This window comes from Panthera tigris, chromosome E3, assembly GCF_018350195.1.
Source record: "Panthera tigris isolate Pti1 chromosome E3, P.tigris_Pti1_mat1.1, whole genome shotgun sequence".
In the NCBI taxonomy this organism is placed as follows: Eukaryota; Metazoa; Chordata; class Mammalia; order Carnivora; family Felidae; genus Panthera; species Panthera tigris.
Genome location: NC_056675.1, coordinates 9,389,282 through 9,415,000, shown reverse-complemented (window position 1 = coordinate 9,415,000; position 25,719 = coordinate 9,389,282). Strand labels below are relative to the sequence as shown.

General features: G+C 43.1%; 1 protein-coding gene across 5 annotated transcripts in view; it reads right to left on the bottom strand.

Annotated features, from left to right (window-relative positions):
- STYXL1 (serine/threonine/tyrosine interacting like 1) overlaps positions 1-25,719 on the bottom strand; it is a 73,360-nt gene that overhangs the window by 8,147 nt on the left and 39,494 nt on the right. For 2 of the 5 annotated variants that reach the window (XM_042970818.1, XM_042970817.1), the window contains exons 6-9: positions 19,362-19,507; positions 12,337-12,411; positions 11,166-11,263; positions 9,363-9,490 (exon numbers count right to left, since the gene is read on the bottom strand). In XM_042970818.1, the coding sequence (XP_042826752.1) occupies positions 9,363-9,490; positions 11,166-11,263; positions 12,337-12,411; positions 19,362-19,507 (447 nt within the window). The remainder of the gene's footprint in view (positions 1-9,362; positions 9,491-11,165; positions 11,264-12,336; positions 12,412-19,361; positions 19,508-25,719) is intronic. The other 3 variants (XM_042970819.1, XM_042970820.1, XM_007073891.2) reach the window with 3 other exon arrangements.

Sequence of the window (25,719 nt, the reverse complement as noted above, 5' to 3'; positions counted from 1 at the left end):
AAAACATAAAACATTGGGAGGGGTAGTAAAAATGTAGAGTTTTAGACTGCGTTCAAACTTAAGTTGTTATCAACTGAAAACAGGCTGTTATAAGTTGTTTTATGTAAGTCTGATGGTAACCACAAAGCAAAAATCTGTAATAGATACACAAAAGAGAAAGAGAAAGGAATAAGCAAACCACTACAGAAAATCATAAATCACAAAGAGAGCAAGAAAAGGAAAAAAGGAATTATAAAACAGCCCCCCCAAAAAAACAGTTAAAATGGCAGTAATTCCAAACCTATCAATAATTACCTTAAATGTAAATAGACTAACTTCTCCCATCGAAAGACACAGAGTGGCAAAATGGATTAAAAAAAAAAGAGAAGACTCATCTATATGCTGCCTAAGACACTCACTTCAGATGTTAAGGAGACACACACACACACACACACATACACACACACACACACACACACACACACACACACACACGCACAAAGTGAAGGGAGGCAAGAGATACTCCAGGCAAATGGAAACCAGAAGAAAGCTGAAGCTGCTATATCAGACAAAATAGACCTTAAGACAAAGACTATGATAAGAAACAAAGGTCACTATATAATGATAAAAGGCTCAATCCAACAAGAGGATGTAAAATTTGTCCATATTTATGCACCCAACATAGAAGAACTTAAATATATAAAGCAAATATTAACAGACCTAAAGAGAGATATAGACAGCAATATAACAATAGTAGGGGACTTTAATACCCCCACTTGCATTAACAGGTCATCCAGACATAAAATCAATAATAAAACATTGGACTTGAAGTACACATTAAGCCAGATGGACCTAACAGACATTTACAGAACATTCCCTCTCAAAGTGAACACATTCTTCTCAAGTGCACATGAAACATCCTCCAGGACAGATCATATGTTATGCCACAAAATAAATAATAAATTTAAGAAGACTGAGATATTATCAAGCATCTTTTATGACCACAGTGGTATGAAACTAGAAATCAATTACAAGAAAACTGGAAAGTACACATATACATGGAGATTAAGCAACATGTTACTAAACAAACAATGGATCAATGAAGAAATCAAAAGAAATATCAAAAATATACTGAGGGCACCTGGCCGGTTCAGTCAGTGGAGCATGTGACAATCTCAGGGTTGTGGGTTCAAGCCCCACATTGGGTGTAGAGACTGCTTAAAAATAAAATCTTTAAAAAATGTCTTGAAACAAATGAAAATGAAAATACAACATATCAACATTTATGGGCTGCAGCGAAAGCAGTTCTAAGAAGGACGTTCATAGCAATAAATGCCTACATTAAGAAACAAAAACACCTCATGAAACTAGAAGAACAACAAACTAAGCCCCAAATTACTAGGAAGTGGGAAATAACCAAGACCAAAGTGGAAATAGAGACTAAAAAGACAACAGAAAAGATCAATGAAACTAAGAGATGGGTTTTTTTAAAAGATAAACAAAATAGACAAGCTTTTAGCTAGACTCACCAAGAAAACAAAGGGCTCAAATAATATCAGAAATGAAAGTGGAAATGTTACAACTGATACCAAAGAAATGCAAAGGATAAGAGATTACTGTGAACAATTATACACCAACATATTGAACAAAATGGAAAAAATGGATAGATTCCTGGAATTTACAACCTACCAAGACTGAGTTATGGAGAAATAGAAAATCTGAACAGACCAATTATTAGTAACGAGATTGAATCCATAATCAAAACCCCCCAAGAAACAAAAGTACAGGATCAGATAACTTCACTGATGAATTGGACCGAACATTATTAAACACTTCCTTATTAAACACTTCCCAAAAACAGAAGAGGAGGAACACTCCCAAATTCATTCTACAAGGCCAGCATTACCCTGATGCCAAACCAGACAAAGACACAACAAGAAAAGAAAATTACAGGCCAATATCCCTGATTAGCATAGATGCAAAAATCCTGAACAAGATCTTAGCAAGCCAAATTCATCAATACATTAAAAGAATTATATACCAGGATCAAGCGGGATTGACTTCACGGATGCAAGGATGGTTTAACCTTTGCAAACCAGTCAATGTAATATACCATCATAACAAAATGAAGGATAAAAATTGTATGATTATCTCAACAGAGGCAGAAAAAGAATTTAGCAAAAATCAACATCCAGTTATAAAAATTCTCCAAAACGTGGGTATAGAGGGAATACAATACACTGCAACGTAATGAAAGCAATATATGACAAGCCCATCATCATACTCAATGGTGAAAAGCTGAATAGCTTCTCCTTTAAGATCAGGAATAAGAGAAGGATGCCCACTCTTGCCACATTTATTCAACATAGTATTGCAAGCAGTAGCAATTAGGCAAGAAATAAAAGGCATCCAAATTGGAAAGGAAGTAAAACTCTTTACAAATGGTATTATATTTGGAAAGCCCTAAAGTATCCATCAAAAAAACATTAGGAATAATAAATTTGGTAAAGTTGCAGGATACAAAATCAATACACAAAAATCACATGCACTAATAATGAACTATCTATCAGAAAGAGGAATTAAGAGAACAATCCCATTTATAATTACACCAAAAAGAATAAAATCCCTAGGGATAAATTTAACCAAGGAGCTAAAAACGTATACACTGAAAACTGTAAGACATGAATAAAAGAAACTGAAGAGGATACAAATAAATAGATATTCCAGGCTCATGGATTGGAAGAATTAACATTGTTAAAACATCCCAAGTACCCAAAGCAATCTACAGATTCAACACAATCCCTGACAAAATTCCAATGGAATTTTTCACAGAAATAGAACAAACAATCTTAAAATTTGTATGGAATCATTAACAGACCCTCAGATAGCTAAAGCAATCTGAAGAAAGAAGAACAAAGCGGGAGGCATGACATCCTGATTTCAAACTATATTACAAAGCTATCATAGTCAAGGCAGTATGGCATGGACATAAAAATACACACATAAGTCAATGGAACAAAATAGTCCAGAAATAAACCGACATGTATAAATCTTCAATTAATTTATGACAAAGGAGACAAGAATATACAATGGGTAAAGGACAATCTTCAATAAATGGCATTGGAAAGCTAGACAGCCACATGCAAAATAGTGAAACTGGAACATGTCTTCCTCCATACACAAAAATCAACTCAAAAAAAATTAAAGGCTTGAATGTAAGACCCCAAATCATAATGATCCTAGAAGAAAACATATCTGGTAAGCTCCCTGACATCAGTCCTGGTGATGATATTTTGGATTTGATACCAAAAGCAAAGGCAACAAGAACAAAAACAAACAACTGCATCAAACTAAAAAGCTTTTGCACAACAAAGGAAACCATCAACCAAATGAAAAGGCAACCTACTGAATGGGAGAAGAGATCTGTAAATCATATATCTAATAAGACGTTAATATCCAAAATATATAAATAACTCTTGCAATGTAATAGAAAAAAATCTGATTTTAAAAAGAGCAGAAGATCTGGATGTCTTTTCCCCAAGAAGACATACAGATGGCCAATGGGTACAGGAGAAGATGCTCAACATCACTAATCATCAGGGAAGTGCAAATCAAAATCACAATGAGGTAACAAATCACAATATGGCTATTACCAAAAAAATGTAAGAAATAACAAGTGCAAACAAGGATGTGGAGAAAAGGGAACCTCGATGCACTAATAGAACTGTAAATTGGTACAGTCACTATGGAAATAATATGGAGATTCATAAAAAATTAGGAATATGGGGCACCTGGGTGGTTCAGTCCATTGAGCATCCAACTCTTGATTTCAGCTCTGGTCACAATCCTAGGCTCCACACTGAGCATGGAATGGAGCCTGCTTGAGATTCTCTCTCTCCCTCTCCCTCTGCCTGTCTCCCCTACTCACAAGCACTCTCTCTCTCTAAAATAAAAAAAAAACAACAATAAAATGAAAAGAATTACCATATGATCCAGAAATTCCATTTCTGAGTATTTATAGAAAGGAAACAAAAACACAGCGCACCTAGGTGGCTCAGTCAATTAAGCATCTGACTTCAGCTCAGGTCATGATCTCAGTTTGTGAGTTTGAGCCCCACATAGGGCTCTCTGCTGTCAGCATGAAGCCCGCTTTGGATCCTCTGTCCCCCTCTCTCTCTGCCTCTCCCCTGCTTGCACATGTGCACTCTCTCAAGAATAAAAATAAACATTAAAAAAAAAAAGGAAATACAAACACTAGCCCAAAAAGGTATCTGTACCTCATCTTCACTGCAGCATTATTTACAATAGCCAAGACATGAAACAACCATAGTGGCCACTGATGGCTGAATGGATAAAGACAACATGGAACAGAATGGAACACAGGATGGAATATTATTCAACCATTAAAAAGGAAGGAATCCAGCTATCTGCAACAACATGGATGGACCTTGAAGGCATTATGCTAAGTGAAGTCAGACAAAGAAAGACAAATACCATATGATCTCACTTATATGGAACCTAAAAAACAAAACAAAAACACACAAAAGCTGAACTCAGACACAGGGAATAGACTGAGGGTTGCCAGAGGTAGGGGCCAGAGGTGAGCAAAATGGGGAAAGTGGTCAAAAGGTACAAACTTCCAGTTACAAAATAAGTCATAGGGATATACACAGTATGGTAACTATAGTTAATGCTATACTGTATAATTTACAGTTACTAAGAGAGTAGATCTTAAAAGTTCTCATACAAGAAAAAAATTTGTACCTATATGTGGTGATGGATGTTAACAAGACTTATTGTGATCATTTTGTAGTATGTACATAACACTGAACAATTGTTATATACCTGAAACTGATGTTATATATTAATTATATCTTAACAAAGAATAAAACAGGAAAAAAAGAACTGAAAGCAGGATCTCAAAGATATTCACACACCCACAGTCACAGTAGCATTATTCAAAAAATAAACAAAAGGTAGAAGTAACCCAAAGATCCATCAACAGATGAAGGGATAAACAAAATACGTATATACATACATACAACGGCATGTACCTAACAACATCAATATATGTGAGGCAAGGAGAAATAGATGAATCCACTGTTCTAGAGACTTCATCACTTTTCTATCAGTAATGGACAGATATGGCAGGCAGAAAATCAATAAGGTCATAGTTGAACTCAACAGCACCATTAATTAACTAGATATAACTGACACCTATAGAATATTCCATCCAACAACAGCATATACATTCTTCTCAAGATCAAATGGAACATTCACAAGATGAATGTTCATCTAAATCAATCCTCTAAGTTTTCCTTCTTAGGAAACTAAGAAGAGTAAATTAAACCCAAAGTAAGTAGAAAAAAATAAAAATTAAAGCCAAAATCAATGAAATTGAAAACAGAAAATCAACAGAAAAAAAAAAATCAATGAAATCAAAAGCTGGTTCTTTGGGGGAAAAAATCAGCAAAATTGATCAGCTTCTAGCAAGACTAAGAAAAGGAGGGAAGATACAATTCATTAATATCAGAAATGAAAAAGGGACATCACTACAGAGCCCATGGACATTAAAAGGAGACTAAAGGAATACTATGAACAACATCATGTCCACATAGCATCTAGATAAAACAGACCAATTCCTTGAAAGACACAATCTGCCAAGACTCACACAAAATCACACAATCTGAATAGGCCTTTATCTATTAAAGAAATTGGATTAAAAACTTATCTTCCAAAACAGAAAGCACCAGGCCCTGATGGGCTCACTGGTGAATACTACATACAACAGAATATCATTCAGCCTTAAAAAGCAAGGAAATTCTGGCACATGCTACAACATAGATGAACCTTAAGGATATTATGTGAAGTGAAATAAGCCACTCACAAAAGGACAAATACTGTATGATTCCACTTATATGAGGTACCTGAAGGAGTCAAATTCATAGACACAGAAAGGAGAATGGTGGTTGCCAGAGGCTGGGCGGAGAGGAGAATGTGGAATTGCTACTTAACGGGTATAGAGCTTTAGTTTTGCAAGATGAAAAGAGTTCTGGAGATCGGCTGCACAATAATGTGAATGTACTTAATGCTGCTGAACTGCATGCTTACAAATGACAGAATGGTAAATTTCATGTTATCTGTACTTTGCCATTTAAAACAACAATAACAACAACAGTGGTACCTGGGGCAGAGCTATGCAGTTGTAAAGTTTACTAAGTCCTGATCAGGTCAGATGGGGCCCCTGAGGACAAACTATAATCACAGTCCCCCACACTCACTGCTCACAACCCCTTTCAGCCCACAAAGCATCTGCTTGGACTCACAGAAAACACCAGTGAGATCGAAGGATGAAGGTATGTGGCCAGGTCACTCTTGGTAAGAGGCAGCAGCCAGCCCACAGCCCCATTCTTCAGGGTGCAAGGCCAATGCTCTTCCCACCACCTTGGGCTCTGTGTAAAGCCCAGATTCTCAAACTGTGCCGTGTGGTGGTTTTGGATTCCAGCTTTGCCACTTACAGCTATGGGGCCTTGGGCAAATTACTCAGCCTCTAGAAGCCTCCTGCAAAACAGGGATAATAACAATCTGCGGGGTCCTTGTGGTTTCATTATGCAAGAAGTATTCACAATGACCTGGCACTCTGCCAATAGTAGCCATTATGGTGCCTCAGGAGTTGGATTTTGTTTTGTTTTGTTTTTCTCTGAAGATCTTTTAAGGGACAAAGTTACTGTCAGCAGTTTAAAGGAACTGAAATAGATTTCTTAAGGACTTGCTGGCTCTGGGATCCCACACAACCTTGTGCCAAAGCCTTGAAAGCCCAGGACAAGCAGGGTGGCTCAGGGTTCACCCCTTAACTTCCCACTTCTGGTCTTGGTGCCTCAGTGAGCTCAGCTGGGACCATAAGCCCAGGAAGCAGTATATTGCCCCAGTGTGGCCCACACTTTTTTTTTTTTTTTTTTTGCCAAGCCCATGGGCTCTGACCATCTCAACTGAGCTGACAACAGCCAGGGACATGGCTTCCCCAGTGCACGGAGGAGGACCCCAGGACCACACAGACAACAGGAGGAGGGAATGTCTTTCTGGACCCCAGGCAGCAGCAGAGCTGAGCCCAGGTCAACCTCTGTCAGTAATGCAGGGCATTGCTTGGTAATGGTTAGGAAAACCTAACCACCACACACGACTAACTCAGTCTGGAAAAGACCAGCAAGGTCACAGTGGCAGTTCTTGCTGTCCACAGCTCTGGTTGCATAGCATTTTTTGTCAAGTTATCTAGATGGCATCTCAGGGCAGAGCCCCCAGCAACAGGACATCCCTGCACACAACACAGATTACTAATCCCAGGTTCCTCCTGAGAGGAGGACTTGGGTCCTTCAAGGACCCAAGCACCTGTCCTCCCACTGAGCAGGACAGCCACACCCAGATGGCCCTCGAATTCACTGCTGGAGTTCTTTGGGGACCCGTGGGTGGGCCCATGGGTGCCACTACATAGCCGAGGGGGCCTGGCCTTCACTGCTAGAGAACTCAGAGGAGCCAGGTGGGTGAACCCTCCCTCTTGCACTCACCCCAGCCAGCTCTGGAAGCCTGGGAGCAGAGAGAGGACTGTGATGTGCTTGTCAGGGCTGGGAAACATCACTAAATATCAGAGCTACAAGGCTCTTGCTCGACCTTTTTGTACACAAACTTCACCATGAGCCGTAAGGAAATCAGGGACCCCAGCAGGCCAGGGCTCCCATTGGCCCCATTCGAACTCCTGGGGAGCTCCCATCCTGGAACACCCCCTGCAAGCAGTGAGCTCTCCACACCTTCTGCCAGCTCCAGTCTTCTCCACATTCCAGCTCAACAAGGCAGTGGAGAAGGGGCCCCTTGCAGGCCAGCGCCCATTCCTGGGGAGGTGGCTGGAGAGGCATCTCTACAGGAGCAACGGCACAGGCCTCCCTCCCCAGATTTATCAGCAACGTCACACCCTTCCCTGCAGCACACACCAAAACACTCAAGCAGGCAATGACCTCCGACAATTCACCTTGCACGGGGTGAGAACAGCGGTCTGGTTCTCTCGCTCCAGGCCTGCGATTCTGCATCCAGATGCTTTTCTTTTTCAATGGTGTCAATTGTGGTAAAATACGCATACAGAAAACTTACCACCGTAACCGGGTTTGGACGTACAGTTCAGTGGCATTAAGTGCATTTGCCGCATCACACAACCAGCACCACCATCCATCTCCAGAACTTTTCCATCTTCCCAAACCACAGCTTCATGTCCATTAAACAGCTCCCCGTTCCCGCTGCCCCCTGCCCTCGGCACCCACCATTCTACCTCCAATGTCTGTGATTTTGACGACTCCGGGTACCTCATAAGCGGAATCATATGGTATTTGTCCTTTTGTGACTGGCTTATTCTACTCCGCACAATGTCCTCCAGGTTCATCCATGTTGCAGCAGGTGTCAAAATGTCTCCCCTTTTTAAGGCTGAGTAGTATTCCATTATTTGGATACACTACCCACTTATTTTCCCATCTGTCGATGGACACTTGGGTCACTCCCCCCTCCCGGCTACCGTCAGTGTTGAACCAAGTGTAGAACCAAGAACATGGTTCTACAAACTTCGGAGTCTTTGCTTTCACTTCTGCCAGGTACGTACCCACAGGTCGAATTCTTGGCCGTCTAAGACTCCTTCTAGCTTGCAATTTCACCCCCACAGAGCACGTGGGGTCAATATCTAAAACCACCAGCAGTAGGCCCTGACCATGGTCATTCTTCGATGCTCCCCTTCCTCCAAGCACAGCCCCGGGCATATATGGGAGCTGTGTGGGTCCTACCCAAGTCCTTGGAAATCACGCACAAGCTGTTCCTCCCCTCAGGGCAGATCTGCCATTTCCCAGCGCACTCAAAACACACTGCCCTCGGCACCAGGAGCCCTGGTTCCACAGGGTTTGTGGAGATAGGTCTCTGCCCCCTTCTCCAATCTGGGTAAAGACTGTCAGGGTAGGTGCCCTTGGAGCCTGGGGGCGCTGCAAGTCTCTGGCTCCAAGCAATAGCCAAAACTTACCTCCCTGGGAGAAGCCTGAACAGATGCCAGTAGTCAGATTGAGGAGGGACATGATGAGGGTGTGGCTGGCCATGGCCTTGCCCAGCCTGAGTCTCTGGGCTTGCCCCACACGCCAAGCCTCAGGTCTCTAATGTCACAGCCTCAGCCTCTGGCCCAGACCTCTGGGACCTTGCCCCTGGGTGTGTATGCTGGATAGAGCCCTAGACTTGGAGCTCCCTTCCCTGACCCCTCTCCCTCCCGCCCCCCAGTTAGGGCCCCAAGGTAGTGCCTGGGCCCCCTTCCTCCCAGGTCCAGCTCTGACGCTGCCTGCTGGAGGTAGCTGCAGTCTGATCCTCGCCTGGGGAGTGCGTACCTTCAAGGTCTGCCCATTCCAGTGCATGAGGAAGGCCAAGATGGCCGCACAGCTGCGACTGATGCCCAGGGTGGAAAAGACCAGGATGACAGAGCCAAGCTGGAGGTGAAGTTCTGCAAGAGGAAGGAAAGGCGGGGGACCTGCATGGCCTCGTTCCCTGTGGACCTTAGTTGCCGTAAGCTGACTGGCTTCAGGGGCCCATGGTCCAAGAGTGAGTTCAGACCCAGCACACCATGGCATAGGCTAGTCACGCAACGTCTCTGGGACACTGTTTCATCACCTGGCACATGGAGGTCCTCAGACCTCACTGGCAGTTCAAGAGAATCACACTGGGTGTTCAGCATTATCATGCAAAGGTCTTTTTTTTTTTTTTTGGCTCTCCAGGTTTCTAGCCCAAGAAGCTCAGTTACCAGCTGGCCTCCTGAGTGGGATGAGAAGATGGTCCCCCCAGGACATGGGGGTGCTGACAGAGGCAGTACGGCCTGGGTATGAATCCTGGCTCGGCCACTCACTGGCTGTATGGCCCGAGCATGTTACTCTAAGGCACAGTTTTATCCTCCAGAAAATGGGGTTACAGTATACTACCTACCTCAAAAGGTTTTGTCCTGTGCTTAGCCCCATGCCTGACACGGAGAGGTCAGCTACGATCACACTTAATAACGCCCCTGAGGCTGAGGCTCGCCCAGTGAGGGGTGGGGAGGAAATCTAAGCTGGCATCCTGGGCTGATCGGGTAACCTCTGAGAACTGGAGATAAACATACCACATGCGAAATTGCAGACTGTCAGCACTGGAGGAGATGGTTAAGGCCAAGTGCCTCATCATATGGACAAGGAATCAGAGACACAGAGCAGTTAAGGACTGGCCCAGCAAGTCCCACCCAGCAAGGTAGGGCTGGAGAGGGGGCCTCTATGGCACAGGACTCTGCCATCCCAAGGTGGGACACAGGGCAAGTCACAGCCTAGATACTGGTCAAGTGAATGTTGCAACCTCCCAGGCAAATAAGGATGTTTGGGCCAAAAAGCCATTCTCTGGCCCCTGGTGTGGCCATGTGGGCTGGGGGCTAAAGTGGTACCCAGCAGGCAGCCCTGGGGTAGGGCCCCTGACTGGACTCAACCTCAATCTCTCCAGCCATCTTGCTCTCCTTGGGCAATCGTGAGCCCTGGGGTGACTGAAAACTGCACCCTCAATGAGGTAAGTGATTGGTGGGCACTGCCATGTGTGATGGGAGAACCAAAGGGACACTGGGCACACACACACTGGGGATCCTGGAAATCAGAGCTGGGAGGGTTCTGGAATTTTCCATCCATTCCACCCATTGACAGGACAGGCAGGCAGGGATGGAGTATGATTCACCTCTGGGTTCCCAGAGCCCAGAGCAGGCTGCTCTGACCATATGCACCCACAGCAGGTGGTGGGGGGAGGGAGGCGGGCAACACTCTCATTTCCCAACAGGTGCAGTGAGGCCGGGACCAAGGGTTAAGTGGACCCAAAAGGGCCTACTGGTCCAGCCAGGGTCAGAATGCAGGGCGCTCAATCTGCAATCCGGTGGTCTTATCTGGCCCCACTACCCCCAAGGTAAACATGTGGCTGCCCTCATTGTCAAGGGCTCCTGAGGGACAGTTTGTCCTGGGGCTTGGCCACACCTAGCCGGGCTTGTGCTTGGCCCCCCCCTTTCTTTCCTCAGTGCTGACAGTCACAATCAGAAGCAGAAGCGTGGACAAGGTACCACAGCCCTTCTGGCCCCTGGGCACAGACCAGTGGCTTCCTGGTTGGAGATTGCCCCTTACCGAGAAAGTGACAGAGGTGCCTTAAAAAGGGGGAAAGGTCGGCTTCCGGGGAATCTTCTATCTTGATGTGCAGGAGGCTGTCAGCGTCATCTACAAAACTAAACAGAAGGAAAGCAGGCAATCAGGCAGCCTCACACACAGGCTCGCTGGAGCGGTCCTCATCCACAGCAGCAGGCAAATAACTGGACCTCTCGCAGAAAAAAAAAAAAGCCCCTACCCCATAGGTGTGTCATGTGGGTGAAGTCCGTTCATCTATGTAAAGCATTTGGCAGTCTGCTTGGCACACTTTTGAATAAACGCTCAAGAAACAGGACATCATTATTATTATTAACCAAACGTGGTACTTTCCTAGAATATAGTGCAGAAAGTAAAATGAGGATGGGAAGGAATAGGTAATGAGCTGGGAGAATGAACCTGTCATGTTAAACGGAGAAAGCCCCAGATAGGAGATGGAGAGTGGTAGGGTGGCTGTTTTAGCGGTCAGGGAAAGCTTCACTGAGGAGGTAACATTTGAGCACAGGCTTAAAAGAGGCGATGGAACAAGCCAAGCAGTCATCTGAGGAAAGAGGGCCCTGAGCAGAGGAGAACAGGGCAAAGGTGCAGAGATGGAGTGTGTTTGATGGATTTGAGAACCAACAGAGAAATCAGAGTGGCTAGAACTTTATGAACACAGGAGAGAGAGGAGGAGAGGAGGTGTGTGACACGTTTAACGAGAAGATGCCTGCAGGGAGCTTGCAGAATGTCCAGCATGCCGGAAGTATTTGGTCAATGTTATTTACGAAGACTGCGGTCTACTGGTGACATTCAGCAGTATGCAGACCACTGTGGCACGCAGGAAGTTGCAGCAGATTCAGAAACAAAAATAGCCTGGTTTAGCAAATACAATTCCCATCCATCCATCCATCGATCCATCCTTTCCTCCTCCATCTATCCCTCCCTCCCCCCTCCCTCCTCCATCTATCCATCCACACCCATCTATTCATTCTTTCCTCAGACACTCACTCAATGACTATTTATTGTGTGCCAGACCGTGGGCTGGACCCTAGTGGGCACAAGATGAACCAAATAGGAGCTGGGCTCTCCCAACGTCAAGGAGCTCCCGGTCTGATGGGGGAGGCAGACACAGAAACAAATGGTCCCAATCCAACTGGCTAGGTTTGGGGATAAAGACCTGCACGTGATACTGGAGAAGAAGAGCAGAGAGAAGTTGAGGGAGCTGGGGAAAGCTTCACAGTGTAGGAGGCATCTAGATGGAGAAGGTAGAAGGGTACAAGCTTACTATAAAAATCAACTGCATTTCTATATACTAGCAATGAACAATCAGAAATTGACATTTTAAAAATACCATTTATAACCACATCAAAAATATCAAATACTTAGGAAGAAATCTGACACAAAGTGTGTAAAACATGTACACTGGGAAATTATAAAACATTTTTTAGAGAAATGAAAGAGCTAAGTAAATGGAGAGATAGACTATGCTCATGGATCAGGAGACTCAATGTTGGTAAGATTCTCCCCAAACTGACCTATGGATACAATTCAAACCCAATCAAAATTCCAGCAGGCTTTTTGTAGAAACTGGCAAGCTCTTCTAAAATATATACAGAGGAGCACCTGTGTGGCTCAGTTGGTTGGGCGTGCAACTTGGACTCAGGTCATGATCTTGCAGTTCGTGAGTTCAAGCCCTGCATCAGGCTCTGTGCTGACAGCTCAGAGCCTGGAGCGTGCTTCGGATTCTGTGTATCCCTCTCTCTCTGCCCCTCCCTTGCTCGAGCTCTGTCTCTGTCTATCTGTCTGTCTGTCTCTCTCAAAAATGAGTGAACATTAAAAAAAAATTAAAATGTATGTGGAAATGCAAAGGAGACAACTTTGAAAAAGCTACAATAGTCAAGAGTGCAGAACTGGTATAAAAATACAGGCCAGTGAAAAAGAATAAAGAATCCAGAAAAAAAAAAAAAAAGAATCCAGATATAATCCCACACACACATGGTCAATGGATTTTCAACAAAGGTATCTAATCAGTCCAACAGGAGAAGGATCATTTTTCTTTCAACAAATAATGGGGGCCCCTGGCTGGCTCAGTTGGTAGAACATGTGACTCTTGATCTCGGGGTCATGAGTTCAAGCCCCATATTGGGCACAGACCCTACTGAAAAGCAAAACAAAACAAAAAAAACCCAAAAACTATGAACTTAGTTCTACATTTGGCACCATATGCAAGAATTATTTCAAAGTGGATCATGGACTTCTGGGTGATTCAGTTGGTTGAGCATCTGACTCTTGATTTTGGCTCAGGTCATGATCTCAGGGTCGTAGGATCAAGCCCCACACCCGGAAGAGATAAACCATGAGATGAATAACCTGAGCCGAAATGAAGAATCAGATGCTTAACCAACTGAGCCACCCAGGCACCCAGAGATGATCTATTTGTTATCAGGTGATTAGATAGCTTGAGTCTTTCAAGGAACGGGTTCATTTAATTGAAATTTCAAATGTGTTGGCATAAAATTACTCGTAATATTTCCTAATTATTTTTAAATTTTTAATTAAAACTTTTACTGAGGTCACTCTAGATTCACCCGCAGTTATAAGAAATAACACAGAGAGATTCACTGTATGCTTTGCCTAGTTTCCCCAATGATAACATTTTGCAAAACTGTATTATAATAGCCCAGGATATTGATGCTGATGCAATCTACCAACTGTATTCAGACTTCCCCAGTTTTGCTTGTATTGTGTGTGTGCGCGTGCATGTGCACATGCATGTGCACATGCATGTAATAAGTTCTATACAGATTTATCACCTGTGCGGATTTACGTATCCAGGAGATACTAGCCAAAATACTGAACGGTTCTCGGGCACCTCAGTGGCTCTGTTGGTTAAGCGTCTGACTTGATTTCAGCTCAGGTCATGATCTCACAGGCTTATGGGATTGATCCCTGTGCTATCAGCACGGAGCCTGCTTTGGATTTTCTGTCTCCCTCTCTCTCTGCCCCTCCCCTGCTTGCACATGCATTCTCTCCCTCAAAATAAACTTAAAAAACAAAAATACTGAACAGCTCTAACACTAAGGATTCCTCACGTTTGCCCTTTTGTAACCATACCTGCCCCACCCCGTGCCCCAAACTCAAACTTCCCTAATTTCTGATAACCACTAATCTGTCCTTTATTTCTAAAATTTTGTGATACCAAAAATGCTATACAAATGGAAACAACAGGTAACCTTTTGGGATTGCCTTATTATTATCATTATTATTATCATCATTATCATCATCAGCTTGGTGTTAATTCCCTGGATATTTACCCAAGTTGTTGCACGTATCAGGAGTTCATTCCGTTTATTACTGAGCAGGATTCCATGGTATGTGTACGCCACAGTCTGTCCAACCATTCATCCGCTAAATAGCCACTGTGGACATTCACACACAGGTTTGTGTAATTATAAGTTTTCACCTCTGTGGGATAAATGCCCACAGAATGCTTTTTAACATTTGTCGCATCTAGAATGAAAATTTTCCTTCCTCTGTACCTAAGATTGATGATTTTTGTCTTCTCTCTCTTCTTTTTTGATCAGTGTGGGATGGGTTTGGCAATATTATCGCTCTTTTCAGAGAGCCAGCTTTTGGTTTCATTGAGTTTCTGGAATTGTTTTGTTTTCTATTTCACTTATTTCTGCTCTTAATCATTTCCTTCCTCCTGCTTACTTTTTCTAATTTTTTTTTTTTTAAGTGGAAGTTTAGGTCCTTGATTTGAAACTCTTCGAATATAGGCATTTAGGCTATAAATTTCCCTCTATGCACTGCTGTAGCTGCATCCACAAATTTTGACATGTGGTGTTTTTATTTTCATTCCGTTCAAAATACTTTCTAACTTCCCTTTTGGTTTCTTTTTGACCCATAGGCTACTTAGAAGTGTGTAACTTAGTTTCCAAACATTTGGAATTTTTCCGAGATATCTTGTTATTGGTTTCTGACTTAATTCCACTGTAGTCAGAACATAAAAACATAATTTTTATAACAAATTATTTGTCTTTTGACACTTGTTTTAATGCCCAGAATATTCTATCTTGGCAAAAATGTTCCATGTTCCCTTGAAAAGAATGTGTACTATAGAACACATTCAAAGACCAGAAGAACACTACTTTTATTGGGTAGAGTGCCTTATAATCGTCAACTAGGTAAATGTGGATGGTAGTGCTCTTCTAATCTTTAAAATTATAACCTATTGTCTGTCTGTCAAGAGAGATGTTGAAATCTCTGATAATAATTGTGGATTCCTGGGGCACCTGGGTGACTCAAGTCGGTTGAGCATCCAACTTCATCTCAGGTCATGATCTCGCAGTTTGTGAGTTTGAGCCCCATGTCAGACTCTGTGCTGACAGCTCAGAGCCTGGAGCCTGCTTCGGATTCTGTGTCTCCCTCTCTCTATCCCTCCCCTGCTCACGCTCTGTCTCTCTCACTCTCTCAAAAATAAATAAACATTAAAAATTTAAAAAAATAATTGTGGATTCTCTAGAATCTAGCACCTAGATTAACTGACCACCTTCCCTTAATGAAATGAGGGGAATTTTTATGTGGTAGTATTCTTTGTTGTGAAGGTCAATTTATCTAATAATGGAGTCGCTCCAAAAGTTGTGTTTTTTTTTAATTAATCTTAGCCTGAAATGTCTTTTCCCATCCTTTTATTTTTAACCTCTCTTTGTTTTGTATTTAAAGTATGTTTCTGGGGCACCTGGCTGGCTCTGTCAGAAGAGCGTGCAACTCTTGATCTTGGGGTCATGGGTTCGAGCCCCATGTTGGGTGTAGAGGTTACTTAAACTTTACAAAAAGAGTACGTTTCTTACAAGCAGCCTACAAACTCTGCCTTATAATTGGGGTATTTAGACCATTTGCATTTAGTGTCATTATTGACATGATCATCTTGCTATTTGTTTTCTATTGGTCTCATCTCTTCTCTGTTCCCCTCATCCTGCCTTCTTTGGATTGATTTTTTTTTAATTTTTTTAAATCTTTATTTATTTTTGAGAGAGAGACAGTATGTGAGCAGGGAAGGAGCAGAGAGAGAGGGAGACACAGAATCCGAAGCAGGCTCCAGGCTCCGAGCTGTCAGCACAGAGCCTGACGTGGGGCTCGAACTCACAAACTGTGAAATCATGACCTGAGCGGAAGTTGGACGCTTAACCAACTGAGCCACCCAGGTGCCCCTGGATTGATTTTTTTATGATTCCTTTGTATCTTTGTCTTATTCATTATAATTCTTTGTTTTATTTTTTGTTCTATCTTTTGGTCACTGCTTTAGAGTTTCTAGAACACATCTTCAACTTTTTATTACATTGTACCACTTCATGTAAATAGGGTAAGAATCTTCCAGGTGTATACTTCTATTTTTCCTCTTCCTGCTTTAGTAAACTGTGGGCCATATTACCTCTACATATGTTATAATCCCAAAATACATTGTTACTATTTTTTCTGTGGTCAATTATGTTTTGAAGAGATTTAAAAGTGATGGGTAAAGTATTTTATATGTATCCACATAATTATTATTTCTAGTGGTAAATTTTATTTATGGTTTATCAAATTTGAAAAAATTTTGGCCATTATTTCTTTAAATATGTGTTCTGTCTCCTCATTTTCCTCTCCTTTGTAGATTCCAATTTACACATATGTTTGGCCTCTTGAATTTTCTTAATCTCACTGAAGTTCTGTTCTAGTTTTTCTTTTTTTCTTTTTCTTCTCTAGGTTTTATTTTGGACACTTTCTACTAGTATGTCTTCCAATTCACCAATATTTTCTTCTGCAGTGTCTTATCTGCCATTAATTCCAGTCAGTGTATTTTTCATCTCAGACATTTTCTTTTTCATCCCTAATCTAGGCCTCACAACTGAGGCAATACTTTTTTCTTTTTAACAACCATTTATTTTTAAGTAATTTCCACACCCAACGTGGGGCTTGAACTCACAACCCTGAGATCAAGAGTTGCATGCTCTACCAACTGAGCTAGTCAGGCGCCCCGAGGCAATACTTCCCTGAGTGCTCTATTTGATGCCCAATATATAGTCAGTTCTGTCTCCTCTGATTGGAAACGCATACTACTCTGGCCTGGAGATCAGTACTGGAGATTGTACTGTTAGCTCATTTCTATTGGTTTTTCTCCCAGCCTTGAGTAGTTTTCTCACATTCACGTGTTTAGCAGTATCCAGCTAAAAACTCGGGGGGATTCAAGAGCTTTTTCTTTTCAGTTTATCTTATTTATTTTGAGAGAGACAGGGAGTGCATGCACAGGAGGGGCAGAAAGAGAGAATCCCAAGCAGGCTCCACACTGTCAGCGCAGAGCCCGATGTGGGGCTTGAACTCAGGAACCATGAGATCATGACCTAAGCTGAAATCAAGACTCAGACACTTAACCGAGTGAGCCACCCAGCTGCCCCAAGACCTTTTCTTTATATTCAGCTCTCTATTGTCCATGCAGTTCTCTCCCGCAAATTCTAGCCAGCTTGACCTCTCTGAATTCTCAACTTCGTACCCTCAACTCAGAAAGAATGACGCAATCTGTCTTGGCCCCCTTCCTGTACTGTGACTTGCAAACAGTCTCCTACCAATACACTGGATCAACTGAGGGGCTCATCTGGGTTTTGTTTTTTTTTTTCCCTTGTCTGAGGAATCAATCTCCTGTGCTGTCTGCTGGCCATTGTCTGAAAGCCCTCGCTTTCACGTTTTGTCTGGGATTTCGGGGTTGTTTAAAGTGAGACTGTAAATGGGAATGCAAACTGGTGCAGCCACTCTGGAAAAGAGTATGGAGGTTCCTCAAAAAACTAAAAATAGAACTACCTTACAACCCAGCAATTGCACTACTAGGTATTTATCCAAGGGATACATGTGTGCTGTTTCGAAGGGACACATGCACCCCAATGTTTATAGCAGCACTGTCAACAATAGCCAAAGGATGGAAAGAGCCCAAATGTCCATCAATTGATGAATGGATAAAGAAGATGTGGTCTATATATACAATGGAGTATTACTCGGCAATCAAAAAGAATGAAATCTTGCCATTTGCAACTATGTGGATGGAACTAGAAGGTATTAATGCTAAGTGAAATTAGTCAGAGAAAGACAACTATCATATGACTTCACTCCTATGAGGACTTTAAGAGATAAAATAGATGAACATAAGGGAAGGGAAACAAAATAATATAAAAACAGGAAAGGAGACAAAGCATAAGAGACTCCTAAATATGGATGACAAACAGAGGCTTACTGGAGGGGGTATGGGAGGGGGCATGAGCTAAATGGGTAAGGGTCATTAAGGAATCTACTCCTGAAATCATTGTTACACTATACGCTAATTTGTATGTTAATTAAAAAAATAAAATTTAAAACAAAAGTGAGACTATAAATCAGTCATGAGGGTGGAGCCCTCATGGATGGGATTAACACCCTTGTACAAAAGGCCCCAGATCACCCCCTTGCCCCTTCCACCATGTGAGGACACAGTAAAAATAGGGGTATCTATGAGTCAGGAAGCAGGCTGTCTCCAGGAATGAAATCGACTTGATCTTGAATTTCCCCAGCCTCCACACGGTGAGAAAGTAAATTTGTTTTATGAATCACCAGAACCATCAGTCTATGGTATTCTGCCATAGCAGTCCCAAAGGACTAAGACGGGGGTCATTTCTCAGAGGGCCTGAGATAAGCAAAGCAGGGCAACACAGGATACTTTGCTCCATAATGCTAAATGCCAGGAAAGCATTAATTGTGGTGAGTTGTTTTTTTTTTTTTTTTATGAGTACATTCATTTTAATTTTTTTTATAGTCTACTTTTGAGAGCGAGACAGAGTACGTGTGAGGGAGGGGCAGAGAGAGAAGGAGACAGAGTCCAAAGCAGGCTCCAGGCTCTGAGCTGTCAGCACAGAGCCCGATGCAGGGCTTGAACCCATGAACTGTGAGATCACGACCTGAGCCAAAGTCAGACGCTTAACTGACTGAGCCACCCAGGTGCCCCTGACTGTGGTGAGATTTAAAGGGCAAGTACTGAGTCTCAGTTAGAGGCAGAGGGTGCCATGGCCAAGCCAGGAAATAGACTATAAACCAGGAACAGATGATGGTAAGTCCAGAGCCTTCAGCTCTATAAATGCACAGCACCAGGAATCTTATATACATACTTAATTTTTAAAAATCAATAGTATTTCTACTTACAATGGCCCTGCCTCCATGGAGACGTTGACATGTGCTTTGATTTTCAAATCTTTCTGAATTTTCGGGTCGCAGGCTTGCCTGAAATTGCCCAGGTAGATTCTACCTGGAATTATTTCAACAGGGTAGGGCTGAAATGCATCCAGTTCCTGAAAGGAAGGAGAAAGTACTATAGAGAATATGTATGGTATATAATAATATAATAGTATTTTCTTTCCCTAGGGAAGAAAATTTTTTTTTATTTTGGTTTTTTTGTTTTTGTTTTTTGTCTCTCAAAATGTGGCTTAGCAAACAAACTTAAAAAGATACTCCAGAGGGGCGTCTGGGTGGCTCAGTCAGTTAGGTGTCCAACTCTAGATTTCAGCTTGGGTCATGATCTCATGGTTTGTGGGTTTGAGCCCCACACTGGGCTCTGTGCTGGCAGCATGGAGCCTGCTTGGGATATTCATTCATTCATTCATTCATTCTCTCTCTCTCTCTCTCTCTCTCTCTCTCTCCCTCCCTCCCTCCCTCCCTCCCCCCCCCCTCTCTGCCCCTCCCCAGCTTGCTCACTATCTCTCTCTCTCAAAGTAAATAAACTTTAAAAAAGGGGCACCTGGGTGGCTCAGTCGGTTAAGTGGCCGACTTCGGCTCAGGTCATGATCTCATGGTCCGTGAGTTTGAGCCCCGCGTCGGGCTCTGTGCTGACAGCTCAGAGCCTGGAGCCTGTTTCGGATTCTGTGTCTCCCTCTCTCTGACCCTCCCCCATTCATGCTCTGTCTCTCTCTGTCTCAAAAATAAATAAACGTTAAAAAAAAATTAAATAAACTTAAAAAAAAAAAAAAAGATAATCCAGAACAGTGAATGAGACAGACATGTGGGCATTCAGAGAGACTGACAAGTAAGAACTTGAATAAGAAGTTAGAAGGCTGGGGGGCGCCTGGGTGGCTCAGTCGGTTGGGCGTCCGACTCGGCTCAGGTCACAATCTCGTGGTCTGCGGGGTCGAGCCCCGCGTTGGACTCTGGGCTGATGGCTCAGAGCCTGGAGCCTGCTTCCGATTCTGTGTTTCCCTCTCTCTCTGCCCCTCCCCCGTTCATGCTGTGTCTCTTTCTGTCTGAAAAATAAATAAACGTTAAAAAAAAAAAAAAAGAAGGGAAGATTCCTTAAAAAAAAAAAAAAAAAGGAGAAAAAAAAAAGAAGTTAGAAGGCTGGTAGTAAGAGATGGGCGGAGCCACTGAATCATTGTACAGCACACTGCATCTGAACACCAACATCCCACTTACCCCCACGGCACCTGTGTGCACTTTTCTGGGTGCACGAAAATTGGTGTCTAATCCCCCTTGACGCAGAACTGTGTAAATCCAGGGTGTGCCCAGTAGGATAGGGAGAGGGGACAGCCTTATATTATAATATATCATAATTATATAATTACTGAAAGGATAGCCTTTTAATTATATAACTGTATATTATAATTATATCCTATTATTTTTGGAGGCCACCAAACTTTTAATACCTTCTTTAAAAAAAGAATGAAACTACCCACATAGAGCCTATTTGTCATCAGGAAATAAATTCTGAGGAGTTCTGATGTAGACAGGTAGGGAGAACAGGACACCACTTAAATGGAGACTCACTGCATTCCAGGTCCAAAGTTATGATATGAAAAATTGGGGTTTCTTTGAAAAACAAAGATCCTACATTTCCCAAAGCATGTTCTAGGAAACAGTGGTCCCTTCGCAATGCACTATGAAAAAAGCTTCAGAGAATCAAGTACATATGGGAAGCTGTACCTGACATCCCCATCTCAGAAATTGATAATGTACAGGGGTGCCTAGGTGGCTTAGTCGGTTAAGCATCCGACTTTGGCCAGGTCATGATCTCATGGTTTACGAGTTCGAGCCTCTTGTCGGGCTCTGTGCTGACAGCTGGAAGCCTGGAGCCTGCTTCAAATTCTGTCTCCCTCTTTCTCTGCCCCTCCCCCCACCTCTCTCTTTCTCTCTCTCTCTCCCCCCTCCCTCTCTCTCTCAAAAAATGAATAAACGCTAAAAAAAAGAAAAAAAAAGAAAAAAAAAAAGAGAGAGAGGGGTGCCTGGGTGGCTCAGTCGGTTAAGTGTCTGACTTCGACTCAGGTCATGATCTCGCAGTTTGTGAGTTCGAGCCCCATGTCAGGTCTGTGCTGACAGCTCAGAGCCTGGAGCCTGCTTCATAGTCTGTGTCTCCTCCTCTCTCTGCCCCTCCCATGCTCATGTTCTCTCAATAATAAATAAATGTTAAAGATAAAAATTTTAAAAAAAGAAATCGACAGTGTACATTACCAAGTAAAGGTTCAAGAAAGTCCTGTGATTAAAAAAAAAAAAAAAAATCCACTCATTACAGTCACTATAGAAAACAGTATGGAGTTTTTTTTAAAAACTTAAAACTAGAACTACCATATGATCCAGCCATCCCACTTCTTGGTATATACCCAAAAGAAATGAAATCACTGTTTTGAGAAAGGAATATCTCCCATGTTCCTTGCAACATTACCCACAGTAGCCAAGACACAGAAACAACCTACGTGTCCATCGACAGATGAATGGGTAAAGAAACGTGGTATGTATACAGAACGGAGTATTACTCAGTTACGAGAAAGAAGGACATCTTGCCATTTGTGACAACATGGGTGGACCCTGAGGGCATTATGCTAAGTGAAACACAGGAATACCTCCTTTTATTATGCTTCACTTTATTTTACTTCAAAGATACTGCCTTTTTCTTTTTCTTTTCTTTTTTTTTCTTTTTACAAACAACATTTGTGGCAACACTGCATCGGGCAAGTCTATCAGTGGCATTTTTCCAACAGCATCTGATCACTTCTCTCGATCACATTTTGGTAACTCTCACAAAATTTCTAACCTTTTCATTATTATTCTATGTATTATGGTGATCTCTGATCAGTGATTATGACTCACTGAAAGCTCAGATGATGGCTAGCATTGCTAAGTAATAAAGTACTTCAAAAAAATTTTTTTGATGTTTATTTTTGAGAGAAAGAAAGAGCACACAAGTGGGGGAGGGGCAGAGAGCTAGGGGTACAGAGGATCCAAGGCAGGCTCTGTGCTGAGAGCAGACAGCCCGATTCAGGGCTTGAACCCATGAACCATGAATGACCTAAGCCAAAGTCAGATGTTCAACCAACTGAGCCACCCAGGCTCCCCAGTAATAAAGTATTTTTAATTAAGGTACATTCATTGGTTTTTTTTTTTTTTTTTAGATGTAATGCTATCGTGCACTTAATAGACTACAGTATCGTCTAAACAGAACTTTTATATACACCAAAAAAAAGTCATCTGATTGGCTTTATTGCACTATTTGCTTTATTGTAGTGGTCTGGAACCAAACCCACAGTATTTCCAAGGTATGCATGTAAGTCAGATAGAGAAACACCAATACTGCCTGATCTCACTTCTATGAGGAGGAATCTAAAATGGCCAAATTCATAGAAACAGAGAGTGGAATGGTGGTTGCAGGGGGCTGGGGGGTAGGGAAATGGGAGATGTTGGTCAAAAGGGTACAAACTTCCAGATATAAGAGGCACAAATTCTGCGGATCTAATGTACAACATGGGAACTTTAGTTAACAATACTGTAATACAGGGGCACCTGGGTGGCGCAGTCGGTTAAGTGTCCCACTTTGGCTCAGGTCATGATCTCATGGTTTGTGGGTTCAAGTCCCGCACCGGGCTCTGTGCTAACTTCTTAGAGCCTGGAGCCTGCTTAGGATTCTGTGTCTCCCTCCCTCTCTCTCTCTCTCTCTGTCCCTCCCCTACTTGGGCTCTGTCTCTCTGTCTCTCAAAAATAAATAAACATTAAAAAATAATTAAAAAAAACCAATACTGTATCGTACTTGAAAGTTGCTGGGAGAGTAGATCTTAAGTGTTCTCACCACCACATCAAAAAATGGTAATTACTTTTGAGGTAATGATTAACCCCACTTGGTGACCACTTCACAATATACACGTGTGTCGAATTAACACCCTGTACCCTTTAAACTTGACACAGTCTCTGTGTCCATTATATCACAATAAAACTGACTGAAAAAAAATTACAAAATCTGTTTCAAGGAAAGAGGACGAGAGTGTTAGAAAATGGTTAGAAAAAAAATTGTCATCAAATGCTAATTTATAAACTAGTTGGAAAACAGCCAATAAAGCATGCCAGTCTAAGACTGCTCTCAAAATGTGCCTCCAGGGAACTGTTGAAAATCTTCCCAGTGGTTCCCTGTGCTGAGTTTTTGTAGCTCAGATGCTTGTAATAATACAGTAGCTACATATTTATTGTTGGTATGGGTTGAAAATCTACTTGTGATATTTAGTAAAATAAAACCCAGGCATAATGTCAAGAAGACAGACAAAACCCACTAGCATTGTATACACTATTGTTTCCAATATGATCTGTTTAGAGGTCCCTTTTTTCCATGAGTGTTTCACGGGAAATGCTGATCTATGTAATTTCAAAGGTCAAACCTAGCTCTAAAATGCCTCTGGCCCCAAGATGGACTCAGAAATAACATCTGGGGCGCCTGGGTGGCTCAGTCAGTTAAGGGTCTTGATTTCGGCTCAGGTCTTAATCTCATGGTTCATTGAGATCGAGCCCCATGTCGGGCTCTGACCTGATAGCATGGAGCCTGCTTGAGATTCTCTCTCCCTCTCTCTCTGGCCCTCCCCCATTTGCAGGCATGCTCACTCTCTCTCTCAAAATAAATAAACAAACGTTTTTTAAAAAGAGAAAGAAATAACATTAAGTGATGAGGGACCATAAGGCAAGCCACCGACCAAGCACCAAGCACGAGCTAGCACAACCTCCCCACCCTCCAGGTGGGATATGTGTGACATTCCTGAGGCACTCCCGGCTGCCCAAGGACAAAGGAAAGGACAGGAAACAAATGGTTAAACTGATAGCATCTCCATCAGTTTACAAATATCTCATGAATCGCCTAATCCCCAAGAACTCCCTGCTATCTTAATGATAATGCTTTCCTAGAGGGAAAAACAACCTTAGCTGGAAAATAGCTAGGGCTCCAGTAATCTGTTAATCCTCTTTGGCATATGGAAATCCCTTTAAGAAACTTCCTCTGGACTTTACCTCCCCCACCTCCACAGGATACAGGCAGTCACTCTGCACAGCCCCAGTGCAGCTCTTCCTGCCCACGGGTTCTGTCCCTGTGCTTTCATAAAATCACCTTTTTGCACCAAAGACTCCTTCAAGAATTCTTTCTTGGCCGTCAGCTCCGAACCCCACCATCACCCAAAATGTTCATCATTAAGTCCCGCAGGCTACTTGGCTGTTCATTTCAGAGGCTTCAGAGCCTTCTGGCCTCAGCACACGAGCTCTCCCAGTGAGCCCACTGCAAACCCACATTCTTCCCAAGCTGTCAGCCTCAAAAAACCTTTCTCCAAGAGCAGACACCAAGCCGAGCCAATTCTCAAGCATGTGAAAGGGACGAGGGGCCCTTCCACCTGCAGGCAGGCCTGCTACTGACCCAAGGCTTCCCCAGAGCCCGGGCTGACACCACCCAGGATGCTCAGCTTGCTGGAGCCAAAGGAAACCCTCCTAGTTTCATCCGGAAAATCTCACTGAACACACGACACAGATCTGTCTGCTATTCCCGCTGCTTTCAAACCAGCTTCCTTTCCTGTGGCCGTGTGGCAGGGAGAAAACACGCTGTGCTGTAAAGGGCAAGGGCATGTTAATTCTAGATGACATGGTTTTGATACCTCTGTCGACAAGGATGTCCAAATGAAGCCCACTGCCCTTGCCCCACACTGCCGCCTCCTCCCGTGTCCCCCCACCTGTCACCCACACCGGGAACCAGGGCACTATTCCAGGGTCCTCCCTCCCCCACCGTGTCCTGCCCCCGCCTCCTCCCTCTCCAAGTCTAATCAGTGCCACTGCCTAAGTGCTTCTTTTTTTTTTTTTTAATTTTTTTTAACGTTTATTTATTTTTGAGACAGAGAGAGACAGAGCATGAACAGGGGAGGGTCAGAGAGAGGGAGACACAGAATCTGAAACAGGCTCCAGGCTCTGAGCTGTCAGCACAGAGCCCGACGCGGGGCTCGAACTCATGGACCACGAGATCATGACCTGAGCCGAAGTCGGCCGCTTAACCAACCGAGCCACCCAGGCGCCCCCTAAGTGCTTCTTAAAGCTGCCCTCTCCTCGCCATTCCCAGACCCACCTGCCCCCCACGGGTCTGCTTTCTGCACCGCAATCACCATCTTTCTCAAGTGCGATCTGACGGCACCAGCCACCCCGGGCTCACCACCATCTCTCTCTAGTGTGGTCTTCACATTTTAGTCCCAGAAGCTTTTGCTCTGAGCGAAACTTTATTTAAGGGAGGCCA